The following is a 15,731-nucleotide window of genomic DNA, read 5'->3' as shown; positions in this document are numbered from 1 at the left end:
GGTACCCAAGCCAACATGATAATTCTTCTATCATCTAATGAAATATCACTTAAGGTTATAAATGAATCAATAATAATATGATATGCGGATTTTATCTGTGGCACTCCATAAAACATTTTCCTAATTTGTTGTGAACTTTTATGCACACACTATATAAAACATAGCTTCTAATGAAAATATTAGTTTATTTTAACTACAATAAGGCATATAAAGTTGAGTTATTTGTTTATTCTCTTTACCGCTAGGAGAGGTTTAACATTTCCGAACAAGTTTACTTCAATCAGATTTTATAATCTTATCAAAGAACACCGAACAAAGATTAAAGTAGACTCTAATCCGTTAAATCTTGACTGGGATTAAATTTATTCGGATTGTAAAATTTATAATTTATGTCTTTATTGAATTTTATGATTTTAGATTTTATGATTTTAGAAGTTGGAGAGCAGTTTTGATAGTTTAGTGTAGTAGGTTCGAACATAAAGTTAAAAATATAAAAAAATATATTTTTATAGTTCTCTCACTAAAAATAAATTGTATTAATTATATTTTTATAAATTTGGATCCATGTATAACTTTTATAGATACATAAAGTACTTATTTTATTAGCGTTTGCTATTTATAATTTAATAAAATGAATTATTTTAAATGCATGCAATTTATTTAAAATATAAACAACCCACTGTATATGTAACAATACTTTATAATTTTAACTATAAAATTTTATATTTTAAGCTGCCAAAATGATATATTTTATTATCATTTTTAGCAATTAGAATAAAAGCCTTTTTGAGTAACTGCTGCTGTATTCAAGTTTAATTTTGTTGGTAAAATTTTGTTGCATTAACGTTTTATATTAAAAATGGTTCATACAGTGTTTAAAAAAAACTTTTTTGAATAAAAGCAACATTTTGTACAATAAGAAAATTGAGCTCACAACAAGGGTACTAATTTACCAATAAAATATAAACTTTAAAAAAGAACTTGTGTAGCATAGTGTTTCTAAAAAACTTTTTTGAATAAAACCAATGTTTTTTAGAACAACAAAATTATGGTGCGATTCTGTAACATTCTGTTACACCGCTGTAAACTTACAGTGCTGTAACGTTACATATAGCAGTGGCGTGCATTACATATAGGCAAAAAAGCATTGCCTACCCTCCCATTTATTCAAGACAGACGCAAAATAAAAATATATTTATTTGATCAATTTTCATTATATATCTACCTACAAATCCTACAATGCGACCTACATTGTTTTATTTTTCTAAATAGTAAGTTAGTATTGTGTTTATTACCGTTGCAAAAGCCAGAAATTACGGTTGCAAAGCCGGAAAAAAAATCATACAAAACAAACGCCACCTGTTCAACGTCTTATTATTATTCTCATTATTACCTAAAAAACGCATCCCATTATTCGAAATCGAACGCACGGCCGCAACTTAACATTACATGTATATGGACAAGCAAAAGCAGTGCGTTACCGCAACACGGATGCACCCGATGTCTCGATGCCGCCGATGCGGTATTGCCAGTTCCGATGTTATTACAGAACTTTTACAGAATTTTTTTGTTTTTTTTTTAATATTTTTGATTCTGTTGCCTACCCTACTGTAAATGGTACTGCACGCCACTGTTGGGTGTAAGACCGAGTTTATAAATTTTTTAATGGTATGATTCTGTATCGTCATTTACGCTCTATAAGCGATGTATCGATATAACCTTGATGGAATGTAGAAAATGTAGCTAAATAGCAATTCTGTAATTTACATTACGCTGTAGGAGTGCTTACATTTGCTGTAACTATACATCCTAGAGAATGCAGATGTAAATCCAATTTAAATCCTTACATTTAAGGGTAAGCAATGTCAGAGACCTATCAATATTTTATTATTATAATTGTTGCGGTATAAACATAAGGATGTAACCATTATAGAATATAATATTATCATAAAACTTTAAAACCCGGTCTTACACACTATATAACGTTACACCACTGTAAGTTTACAGCGGTATAACAAAATATTACAAAATCGCACCCTTAAGCCTAAAAATTTTAGATAATATTTTTTTGCTCTATTAGGTTATTAATCAAAATTATTAATGCATCAACGCTAACCAATCATATTTCTTGAAGTAACTGTTGATAGTTGCTTAAACATTGCTGAAAAACTCAAAAAGGTAATAAATTACCAATAAAATTAAAAAAGAACTTGCGTATCACAGTCTAACAAGTTATGACAAGCGGTCATTTAAAATAAAAGTCCTGTAATTTAAATTATTCGTCACTAACAAATTTTATAAAAATTTAATATCGCATGTTATTACCCACTATTGACAATCCATTTTTATATATAACTAGCTGACCCGGCTAACATTGTTTTATTATATAAATATTTTTTTATGGGAAAATTATCATTATTATTCACGAGGTTGAAAATTATTGAATTACTAATATCGCTACAAAAAATAGGGGTTGATAGTAGAAAGGTAAAAATTTAGGCGAAATTTTTGATACCACATAACAAAATAAAGATAAAAATGTTGTCCAAAAAAATTGTGATGGACTACTCTTATCACTTATGGGCATAAAAAATAAATAACAACCTATTCTCAGACCTACTGAACATATATTTTTTTCAATTTCATCAAAATCGGTAAAGCCGTTTCGGAGGAGTATGGTAACTAAAACTTATTAAAAAAATGAAATTATAATCATAATAGTTTTACTGTATTATTTAATTAACTGTTTATTATTTATGAAATAAGGTATGTTATTTTTTTATTATATATGTATATGCTTAATCATATTATGATGCAACCTTGTATTTGTAAGAACATTTAAAATGTCTTTCCCCAAAATAGCAATTTTTTTCCTCTATTTTAATTAAAAATATATAAACAAGTTTAAATTAAAAAAGCAAACGCAACAACAGTCATAAGTCGACATAAAAGAAACAATTAAATTGTAGATAAAATGTTAAAATTTATAAAGATTAATTTCAAACGAAAGATTGGATATGGTTTAAAAAAGATTATTTCAAAAATCAACATAAAAGAAGCAATTAAACTGTAGATAAAAATAAATTATAGTAAATTATAAAGATTCTCAAAACAAAACATATTAATTTCAAACGAAAGACCTACAGCTTGATATGGTTTGAAAAAGATCATTTCGTAACAACAGAAAGCTGAACAGGTTGTAAAACCGTCGCATGCAAACAAAGCATTAAAGCGAATGATAAATTTAGTAAACAGATTATTTCGAAATGATAACGTTAAATTAGAATTTTATTAGTACTGAAAGCTCTACACGGAATCAACAATGAAAAGGTTTATAAATGAAAAAATATAATTAGTGTTTACGAGGCTGTACATTTCAATTAGTCGTTTGTAGGTTTTATGCCATAATTTATTTTTATTTCTAATTAAAAACTGTAGGGTCATGGTAATAACTATTATTATGCTTATAGAGTACCTCTTTTATAGAATAAATGAATGTGTATGTTTTTTTTCTATTCTTAGGTTCTTTTAGCAAGTTCGGTAATCTAAAAATAGAGCTGTTTATTTTCCTTTTTAGATTTAAATATTGTTCTAGTTAATTTCTGTTTATTTATTTAATAAAGCCCCATACTCACACTTCGCTACTTCACTTCGTTCCTTCCTCGCGTCCCTTCGTCCAAAAATCATATATTTACTATGGGAAATTGTCGATTTATGCGACTGTGTGTTTCTTCGTTCCTTCGTCAAAACGCTCCTTCGTCCGTTTACTTCCTCGAAATGCTCCTTCCCCGTACTGTCGGTTTTTGGAGAAAGTAGCAAAGGAATTATCACGAACACAAAAAATATTAAAATATATAAATCGATCTTGGATTTCATTCGTAGTTGATTTCTTGATTTGGCAGTACGTCTGTACAGGGTGTCCCATTTTCGTGTGTTTTGCAGGGTTTGTCGTTTATGAGTCGAGTTTAAATTAGGTAATCAAAACAATCAACTAATTTATTCAACGTAAAATGTGGGTTATTGGCTATTCCACGCTAATTTTTATATATAGTTATAATATAACTCTAAAATAAGAGCCGTTTAGCAGTTTAGCAGTACCTAAACAAATAAGTATACCTAGAGTATACATATTATAATTTTAGAAAGCTCATAACAAGGCAAATAAATAAAAAATAATATATGGAGTGTCCTGTTTAAGAAAAAGAACATAAGTTTGAGTCATTTTTCGAAATAGACCACTCCCAACGAAGAACTAGTTTCGTCACTGCATTCTACCTGAAAAACGAGACACGAGCGGTGGGTAAGTACTCAATAGGTAGAAAAAAAAACAAAATTAGGGCATCCGGTATATACGTGTACATTTAGATGAACAGTCTAATTTTATAAAAGGTATTTCCAATGACCGCATAGTAAATATCCGGTATAATACCAGAATTATACAAGTAATATCAGGAATATATCTACAATATTCCTAATATATATTGGTATATTCCTGTTCCCGGTATTATACCGGGTATTTACTATGCGGTCGTCGGAAATACCTTTTATAAAATTAGGATGTTCATCTAAATGTACAGGTATATACATATATACTCAGATTTTATTTATCTACAAATTGGGTACTTACCCACCGCCCATCACTGACCCTTTTCACCTTTTTGATAAGTTATAAAATTATCGAGATACAAAGGTTATCGAACAATGCAAAAATTTCTACTAATTAAAATATAAAAAGTATAAAAGAAAGAAATAAGAAATAAATTTGAACTAAGGAGGATAAATCTGTGTGTAGCATATTTAGTTTCATAATAAGAACAATGATGTGAAAACGGTATCTTTATATCTCTACTCATAAACCAGAAACCCCATAAAACACACAAAAAATGGGACACCCTGTACATCTAGCAATCGCCAGTCGATATAAAAATAGATATCACACACAATAGTCTCAAAATGGAAGGAAAAGACAATATTGTCTTCATATTTGTGAAGAAATACATGTCCATATTTATGTAATCGTAGCGACAAAATAAAAAAAATAGAAATAGTGTGTATGATGCCTTTACAAAAATATCTGAAGAAATGGGGATTGACATCAACGTTTAATTAGTATGTCATATTTCATAGTTTCGATATAAACGACATAGTAAACTTTACTCTATTGTTTCATACTGATATACCTTGTACATGATACTGAAATATTCGGATTTATTAAAAAAATTATATTATTAAAATTAAATTTTTATTTTTGACACGACAAAGAATTGCCGTTTTATAATAAAAATTTTAGAGGTTACTAGATATTTCGTAATAAACATGTAGCTCTGCTATATTAAAAATATTTTGTGGTGTGTTGTTGCATAATCGACTAATTTCCAAACATCGAATGGACGAAAAGAAGGAGGCGAAGGGGACGAAGTAACGCGAGGAAGCGAAGGTGACGAAGTAACGCGAGGAAGGGACGAAGGAGCGAAGTGTGAGTGTGGGGTTTAAGACACAAAATATTTTTGCGTCTGAACGAAAAAGCGGTAAGGACAGAAAAAATCGTCCGATTTAAATGAAATTTGCTATGTCGATAGATTGGAGGAACTTGACCGTGTGCGACATGTTACGGGTATGTGACATGTAGTCAGTTTTGACCATAGACAAAGAAATAAAAGAGACTGACAAATCCCATGGTAGAGAATGAGACCGCGTTCCCGTAGCGCAACTCAGGAATAACAATTTTGCAACCAATTAACAGGACCATGGCAGGACGTACGTCTTTATTGCTATCTTTCTTTTATTATGTGTGCTTCATATGAAAAAGAAAGAGATAGGTATAAAACGTATCGTAAGGCATTATCGCACATTCTGGCTGGCGGGAAATTTAAATTAGCCATTATTAGTACTATTCTTTCTTTCTGAACGAACTGAAAATTTTCACCTAAACTGATTTATTCCCTATACCACGTAAAGGAAAATCAGTTTAAATAAAAATTTTCAGTTTCTTTCAGAACGAAAGAATACTACTATTATAAGGGAAATGATAAAAAAAGCATAACAAACAAACATATTTATTTATACATAAAAATAAATAAAATTTTTATAATATAATAACAAAAAATAACAGTATTTATTCCACCCACCTACCAATTTTAAATGCAGAAGAACTGACTGTTGCAGGAAACGATCGGCCAATTTTTTTAAAGAGCATTAAAAATCTCATTTTCGAAAAAAAGTGAAGCTGCCTGGTTTTTGCACCGCTTCAAATATTATCAGTAATTTTGGAAAAATAAGCCATTTTTACATATGTATATATCTAAATTTTTTAAATGAGTTTATTTTAAGATTATTAAATCACATTGTTAAATAAGTTTAAATAAGTACCTATATTTTTTAACCATCAGTTTTTGTCAACTGCCTATTTGCAATAACAAAGTGAATATCCAAGCAAAGAAGACTACGAGAATCATGACCCTAAACCATTTTCAAGTCCAGTTTTTATCCTAAAACAAAAGTAAAATAGCTATATTATTTAAGTTTCTATCTGGTTACTATAAACCAGCTATAAACTACCCAAAAATGAAAAAAATTAAATGTATTAATTTGTTATATTAAGAGAGGTTCAAAATATTTTTGACACTACTACTTCTATTTTTTTTCTACTAGGTACACTTGAGTCACGGTCAGTTTTGTCAGATATCATAGAGAGTTCATTTTTAAATCCCACCTATAAACAACGGCTAATTTTCAGTCTGTTCCATTTCTTTTACAAAATCGGTATAAAAGTAAGGTACCAAATAACCAACGATTTATAGAAAGTAAACAGACGTTCAGGACATTTGCTGCTTTTGTTCTTTTACGATTCCGCAAACGGCGGAATTCTAAATTATCGATTAAAAGAAGGTTCAGTGAAATTTACTGTGTCGTTTGTAAAACGACGACGATCAGAATAATAAAAAAGAGAGTTTAGTTAGAAACGTGAGGTTTAGTAAAATCGTAGTTGTAAGAGAACTTTCAAAGCCACGCAATTTCAGATAAACGCTCATATATTTTCCATAGTTTTAAACTAAGTTCATTTAATATTTAATATTACCGTTACTTTATTAACATCCACATTTTTATAATTCTCAATTCAGTTGCAATGTTTTTCTTTAAACTACAGCGCACATATTATTATCAAGACAAAATCTGTGTGACGTGTTTCATACAATTTATTGTCTATATTCTTTTTCTCATCATACCCAGCAAAATTAAACTTTTAGTACGTAATCGAGGGCGCCATTTTTAAATTCATTGTTGCCAACCATGGACATATTCGGCGCCGGGCGACAAACTGGAATTTAAATTTCCCGCTGGGTATTCAGGTGGTAGCTCTGCTGTAAAAAATTGTCAAGTTTCCACATTTATTTATTTATTTCCTGACACTGTCATTCGTTTTAACACTTTAGTTTTGTATTACTAGTTTTTGGTTTAAATATTTGGTAAAATATTCTAAGCTCAAATTTCTTTACTAGCAGACCTTGCAGCCGAACATTGTTCTTTTTAGAACCCTTTTTAGTGCGAAGTGTACAAGATAGCTTAATAGCCATAAATAACTCATTGCAAATTTATTAGAATATTTTGAACGGGAAGCGGTAATGACCCTTTATGTCCATCAAGTGTTGATAAGGAAGTGAGTTTTGTTGATGTAAATAATAACTGTTTCTATATATATAATTTATATTTTTGTTTCCTAAAATATTTTGATTAAAAGAAAATATGTAAAAGTGGGCAGTACCGCGATTCCTGATGTTTCTTCATTATAAAAAATTGCCACCCTAACGATATTCTTATAGCTCGATTTCAGATGTCCAGAAACATATCTAAAGATGTCATGTAGTTATCTTTCCGAAAAAAAAAAGACTTAAAAGAAGCGCTTTTTGATAGTGATTTTATTCCACTACAGGGAAAGGCGTACTTGTATCTCTGAGAAATGTAGCAACGCCGCAACAACAGACCGTCGCATTTTTCTCACTCCGACTTAATAAGATCCCTAAGCGATTCATTTCCAAACATGTAAATATCGACCCAAAAGTAAGAGTTGCCAGCGTGATTTAGAGTTATTCACGGTGATGGTTTTTCATGGTGAAGAGTTTATGGAGAACCGGTGATTTTTTTAAATTTAAATTTTTACATGTTGCCGCTTTAATTGAAAACCAATAGCAACTTTGATATTTCAAACCGAATACCCTAAATATTATTACATTTTTGGAAATTAAAATTAACCTAACATAAATTAACTAAACTTAAATTAACCTAATGCAATGGTGCGTTTAGACTTGAGCACGCACGAGTTGAGCGTGCGCTCGTTCGGCTCCGTTCAAATTAAAAACTTATTTTTCGATGAATGAAGTGATCCATTTGTGCGCGCACAGCAGAGTTGTGTTGGCGAAAATAATGGACGACTAAGAAATAGTTGAGGCTCCAGTCGTTGTTATGCACAGCTTAATTATTAAAAAGGAGAAAAATCGAAAACATCGTCACTGGTGGCAAACCCAAATTGTTAGAAATCGATATAATTTACTGCAACAACGTAGTGTCTGAGGAGGGCTATGATGAGTTCAAAAACTTTACAAGAATGACCAGACCCGACTTTGAATATTTACAAAATTTAATAATACCAAAAATTACGAACAAAAGATACAAATTTTAGAATAGCAATTTCATTACTATCGACATATTCAATATTAATTTTATTTACAAGATCTTGCCATGTGTTTTTTTTTGATTTTCTAATAATACAAAGAATGTTTAACATCCCATAATATAGGCAACTTTTCATATTCTTCAGTTAATAATTACGAAGATTCATTGATCCACTCCATAATTTTAATAAAGAAAACGCAAAAAAAATACACACGCACACACAAACGCAGAAAAAACAAATTGCCAGTGCAAACTGAGCGTTCGCGCACACATAAAATCCCTTGAGCACGGACCAAAACACCGGCACCAGACGGCTCACGTTCGCGGCTGCTCGCGCACAGACAGATTCAGAGTGAGCGTGCGCGCACAGCCGTTTACACTTGAGCATTCACGGAGGATCAGTGCGTGCGTGCTCAAGTCTAAACGCACCATAACATCGCACCTGCTTAATTGGGTCAATGTGTTTTCTTGTTTTTTTACTTTGTTTTTCTTATCAGTGTTAAGAATTAATAACAATGGCGTCATTTTAGAACTTAAAGGCGTTAACAATAACACTTTTACTGACGTAAAAAAATACTTAACCAATATTCTGTCTCTCTGTAAAGAATTGGAATAAATTAACTCATTTTCTAAAGGAATATATTCACGTAATTTCATAGGTTCTCATTCATTAATCCATTTATCCGGTTACACTATACAGGATTGGATTCTTGCCACACTATACGTTTAATATATGTTTGCTGGACGTGGTCTTTCATCTTAAGAGTTGATACGTTAATACTTGAAAATAGCATTACTTTAACGTATATTCGTATATTATCTAATATATAAAATTCTCGGTGTGACAGTTTTGGTTACCATATTCCTCCGAAACGGTTTGTCGGGTTTTGATGAAATTTTATATGTATATTCAGTAAGTCTGAGAATAGGTTGTTATCTACCCCTAAGTGATAAGGGTGGTCCACCCCAATTTTCTTTGTTTTAGATAAAAAAAATATTATAATTTTTTTATGATGTGGCATTAAAAAATACCCATACTACACCCTAAATCTTCACCCTTCTACCATCAACCCATATTTTTTAATAGCGATATTGGTAATTCAATAATTTTCAACCTCGTGAATAAAAATGACCGTTGTTCCATAAAAAAATTTTATATGGCAAAACAACGTTTGCCGGGTCAGCTAGCTATCTATAAATAATATATTTGTCTACACAACTAGTGTCCCACAATAGGCCCTCGCGGCCGCAGTGGAGTACTTAGTCAATACAAACAACACAACTAGTGTCTCTTATCGGGGATATTACGATGATGACATGTTAATCAATGTATGTAATAAAGGAATTATGTCGAAAGGTATGTAGATAGAACAAGTTTTAGAAAATTAGTACCAAATCTACTATTGATATCTAAAGATAAAAAATTAATGATCCAAAAATCTTTTGTTTCTTTTTTTGTCATAGCTGAAAACTAATTATTGGATTTTAGTGTGGTTTAAGTCAAGATATATCCACCTTTTTTTTAAATTGAAATAATGAAAAAATTATATGTAAAATTAAATTAACAAGACAAGTTCGTTTCATCGAGATTGGAACCAGTGGCAGTCGAAACAAGACAGAACGGCAGCTAATGTCTTATTCCATAACGCTATTATTATACGACATAAAAATGTTTCGGCCAAGATTTATACGATACGTCATCTAGATTAAATTAATCGTTAATCCTGGTCAACATATTGGTAAAATGATTGTATATTTTATACAGGGTGGCCAGGCTGAATAGAAGTTTCTGAACAAGTACAATATCAATATCGTAGATTATTTACCTCATTGTTTCAATAATGAAAACTAACGCTTAATATTTTCAATATATACGACACTTTATTGAAATAATGGAATTTGACAGCAATTTTCATATTTTAAATAGGTAATCCCATTTTTATTACATTTTTAAATTCTCGGTAAAATTTAATGAATTTGATGTTAAAACACTCTATGCTTAACATTAACCTTTTTAGGCGCTACACTATACAATTTCTTTGTCAAAGATCTTTTATAAAGATATTTAAGAAAAATTTGACAGTGTTAATATAACTTATAAAAATCACAACATATTACACCTCAAATTCTTCACAATAATATATATTTTAAATAAAATATTTAACAAAGAAATTTTATTAAAATTAAACATTATCATATTTTTTCCAAATAGAGCTACGTCTTTATTTCACTAGAGAAAAGATTTTTCACCTGTTACTTTTTGATTATAGCCTGGGATACCCTGTATAAGGAAATGTTTTCTTTTATACTTAATGATTTAATAGGTCCGCAATTTTGTTGCTATTCGTAAGGTAAAAATGGGTGATACTTTTCTAAGATATAAATTATTATTGTTACAAAATTATAAACAATAAAGAATAAAATCTGTTGAAAAGTATAAAATCCTCCCTCACCGATGCATAGAAAGTGAAACAATTTCTTTAAAGGGGTATACGTAACGAATGCATTTTTATAACGCATTAAAAAATATAAAAATTATTTATATTAGGTATTGTAACATGAAAATCTGAACTTATTCATGAAACTTGAAAAAATAATTTTTTAAAAGAAACAAGTCACTCTGTATTTCTTTTTGTTACAGGTTGTAAAGATGTTCATATTAGTGGTGTTGATCTTCGGTTTGTGTTGGCTACCCTACCACAGCTACTTCATCTACATCTACTACGACACAAAAGTTATTTACAGCAAATACACGCAACATGTGTATCTAAGTTTCTACTGGTTCGCGATGTCAAATGCCATGGTCAATCCTCTAATATATTACTGGATGAATGCAAGGTAAATATTAAGACAGACAAACAAATTATTCACGGTATTCGACACTAAGTTTAAGGTCACTTAAATCTTACTGTTTTTGAAATATTTTAACAATTAAGTAATTTAACAAAAAAAGGGGTAAAAATAATTGTATTACGTCATTTCTTTAAGCCCATTCAAGTTTTTCAAACTAAATGTACAGCAAAGTTTTTCTACTTACCAAATATTGAGTTGCAATAGTATAATATAATACCTTATGTTAATAATGGGTATAAAAAAATGAATTTTAAGTAAATACTAACTTTAAAAAGAGCAATAACTTCTTTAACTTAAATAGTACAGGAAAATAAACCACTAATTCATCAGAATTCACCATAACACATGAGTTTGATTACAGTTGGGGGATGGAACCTTTAGTGTTACAACAGCACCAAACAACAGTATTTTTAATAAAACACTGTTATTTTCTTAAAATTGTTACTGCATTTTGAGAAAAATCGTAAATATCAGCAAAACGTAAGATTAAAGTGAGATAAACCTCATCAAATTTTATCTATTTTTTTTTTTTTTTTTCGTTTTTTTTTTGGACACATTTTAGATAATGTTTTTATTAATCGCCTGGTTTCTTGAAAATGGAAACCATTATATGGCTTTATTACATGTGTTTCCAATATGGTGGCCACTAGCCGTTTCCTGAAATGTCAATGCGGAATTAAACTTTGAGGAAACAGTTTTAAAACATTCTGCGCATTTTGCCTAGATAAGGGGTACTATAAATCTTCAGTAGGCTTCAGGGGGCTTCATAATTTTCAGTAAATTTTGAATATTTTTGTTAGAACCATTTTCCCCTTTCTGCTAAAATAAAGTGGTGGGGCAAGGTTAGATTTGTTATTATTTAAATGTGAGTAACTCCGGACTGGATAATCGGAATCCAACAAACGAGAGCTCTGTTAAAAGAGCATTCCTTACTCTATATTATATCATATAAACAATAATAATAAGCTTTTGAACGTAGACGCTAAGGGGCGCTGCTTTACAATTTAACAAACATTGCGCATTTTTTTCAAAAAAATTAAATGCGATAATATATCTACTTTCAGCTGAGATAAAAAGCAATAAAAGCTTAAAAACTCAGCAAAAACCGCATCTTGATACCCTCTTTCAAACCGAAGATATTAGCAACATTATAATAAATACGAAAAATAAGCCCTTAATTATCTTATTTTTATAACAGTCATTTATATCACTAACTTGAAAATAATTTCCAACAATTTCTCATAGCCTCTTTAGTTATAATTTTTTTTTCCGCAGACCCTACAGCTAATACTTTCCGAAATATAGTCGAGAGCTATTCTTAGTGGGACACCCTGTACATTTTAATTTTTTAAATTTACCATCAAACAGGTAGAGCTGGTTCATCTGGTACTTAACAGTTATATTTCCTGTTAAGTTACCTACGGTGGAATTCTATAACTGTCCACTATATCCATAAATATGACATTTTACAGCGTATGTTAATTTTGTGTAATAGGATTAAAAGTCCTTTAAAATAATAAATTATGTTTTTGAATAAACTAGTTTAAAAAATAAAAAATTAAGCGATAAAGACTATTAACAAAAAAAACAAAATAAAATGCTGATGCTGTTCATAATATTAATGGCTATGAGACATTTTTTGTAATTTAATCTCATTTACTTAGAAAAATTATATAATAATGTGAATTAAATTATTTTATTTAATTATAATAATATAATTAAATAAAATAATTTAATTTTACAATAATTGTTATATGGTACGAATAAAACAAGCAAAATATTAGAATACGTAAGTATTTTCATATTGTTTTAAAAATTAACCTTAAAGTATCGTAAATTCCACAGAAATATATATCTTCATTTTCCTGAAAATTTTCAGTTTATTGAAACTAAAAAATTTTTTACATTTTTCGTGTTTTATCATAATTATAATACCAGAAAAAGATAAAAAGTAATTTTTGCTACATATTCACTCAAAATTAAGGATTTTGAATGAAAGGTTCTTTAATTAAACTTTACTTTTTTGTTCGCTTCACAATCTTCCATTAAAATAGGGATCCAAATTAATAAAGGATTTTGAGGACTTAAACCTTATTATACTCTCGAAGTGAACTTCCGAATTAGTTACTCTGACCTCATTCCAAATTTTATTGCAGCATCAACAGAAAATGAATTGAAATTTATGTGATATAGAGTTCAATTTAGAGTATAATATGTAGGTATATAAAATTCAGTTCTGACTCCCAGAACTCGAAGTACAGTTATAAAATTTTAAGCGGTTTTAAAACGTTAAATTTTGATGCTCTTAAATGAAAAGTGATGGTAATATGAAGAGGAACTTAATCTATGTATTACGAATAAGTAAATAAGTTTCATAAGTTCATAAAGTAAAAAATTAAACTCTTTTGTAATGGTTATTTCATATTGGGTGTTTTGTCATATCCATTATATTTTTTACGGTCTTTCTTGATTATTCCCAACATATTTTGTTCAATCGACAAAATGTCCGTTTTAAGTGTCCAGGTTTCACATGCATATGACATTGGTAGAACACATTGGTCGAATGCTTTCTTCTAATTTTAATTTTTTATTTACAACCTCATAATACTGACATAGGTAATACTGATATTACTGACATTTAAAAAATTTGAAAGTGTCAAATTATCTACATTTCTTCCCTCTTCCACTTCCCTCACTCGGTTTTTCTTATCTCTCGCCTCATTTAATTAAGGAAAATATTCTTATAATATCTTTATTAAATACTTATCTAACATCAACAAAAATAAACAAATAGATTAACAACAATAATTGAAGATTTTAATACATTTATTTTTGTTGAAATTAATGGTCAAATTTGACTTATTGTACGCGTTAATCGATATTGTTAAGGGGCCGCCCTGATAATGTGTTTCACTCATTGAGGTTTCACTGCTGCAAAAACTTAACTCCTGACTTGTGCCAGGTCTTCTAATGTCAACAAAAGAAGGTAAAGAGTTTGAATTGCTACAGGAAGGCGATGGCAACGTTGTCGTTGAAGATATCATATTTGCGATTTCAGTTTGGTTGGGTACAGATGCATCCACATAACTCTCAGCTACAGCAATGAATTTCCATCCCCCTAGACGCTTCAGCTGTAAAATATCAGCTCCGCTATTTACCAGCAACGTAGCCACTGTTCGTCTAAAAGCATGACCTGTATAGTTTTTTGCATTGGGAAGTTTCAAAAAGCTAGCAATCTTGTACGGAAATTTATATGTAGAATTGTATCCTTGTACGGAAATTTAGATATAGAGTTGTATCCAAAGGGGTGATTTCGAGCGTTTCCTAATCGATATTGAACAAAAAATCTCTCATTTTCAATATCTTTTCGTAACAGCGTTACGATAATAAATTCCTTCACAATTTCTATCCAACTTGCGTTAGTTATCATAAATGATCTGCTCTTATAAGTTTTTTTTTGTATCGGCAATTTCTATTCAAATTTTCTTTCCTAAAATATCAATATGCGTAGTTTTCATCTTCAGTAGCTCATCACTCTGACATACCCTAGACACACCTACTATAAGCGCCACCTAAAACAATTAAAAGAAATAGTTATAAACGTTTAAAAAAATCCATACTTTATGAAGGAATTCTTGAGGTGCTTTCGTGAAAAAATCCTCCAAGTTTTGCCTGGTAAAAATGTTTGTGATATTTTGATATGTCAGTCTTTTCCCTTAATTCTAGCATTGTCCGTATCATGCTGTACGTAGCCCAAAGAGCAGATGGCTTTTTCTGCCTTGCCATATCGCTAAAATATACCATCAAGACTGTCTTCGAAGCAATATTTTTAGCATTTCTTTCGGCATACCATTTATCGTATACTTTCAATGCTAGTTCATATCGCTTCCTATTTTTTCTCTAGAATTAAACTCGCTTCTGCTCTTTTTGCAGTTCTGGTTATTAAAATTATATTAAAGTAGTCTTCATTATCAGAACTTTCCGACAACATTCTGGCTTTCTATGTTATATAAATTCGAAAAAGCGAACGAGAAATTTAAAACTGTCACTTCGTTGTTTGTTTTGCTGTTGAAGATTTGCGCCATAACAACCACTGTACCGGTAACTATAGATATGGAAATGCCAAAACAGAATACGACAAATTTTGCATATTTATTTTTCAAAATAAAATAATGTCCCTATTTTTTAATTAGTGATGTGGTTGTAAA

General features: G+C 29.9%; 1 protein-coding gene across 1 annotated transcript in view; it reads left to right on the top strand.

Moving 5' to 3' along the window:
* The window catches only part of LOC115881345 (tachykinin-like peptides receptor 86C), a 164,646-nt gene that overhangs the window by 126,704 nt on the left and 22,211 nt on the right, over nucleotides 1–15,731 (top strand). The window contains exon 8 of the mRNA XM_030898789.1: nucleotides 11,312–11,503. Within this exon, the coding sequence (XP_030754649.1) occupies nucleotides 11,312–11,503 (192 nt within the window). The remainder of the gene's footprint in view (nucleotides 1–11,311; nucleotides 11,504–15,731) is intronic.

Source organism: Sitophilus oryzae, unplaced genomic scaffold (assembly GCF_002938485.1).
Source record: "Sitophilus oryzae breed Bouriz unplaced genomic scaffold, Soryzae_2.0 scaffold_1716_pilon_pilon, whole genome shotgun sequence".
Lineage (NCBI taxonomy): Eukaryota > Metazoa > Arthropoda > Insecta > Coleoptera > Curculionidae > Sitophilus > Sitophilus oryzae.
Note: the sequence above shows the minus strand (reverse complement) of the source record. Positions and strands in the feature narration are given on the sequence as shown.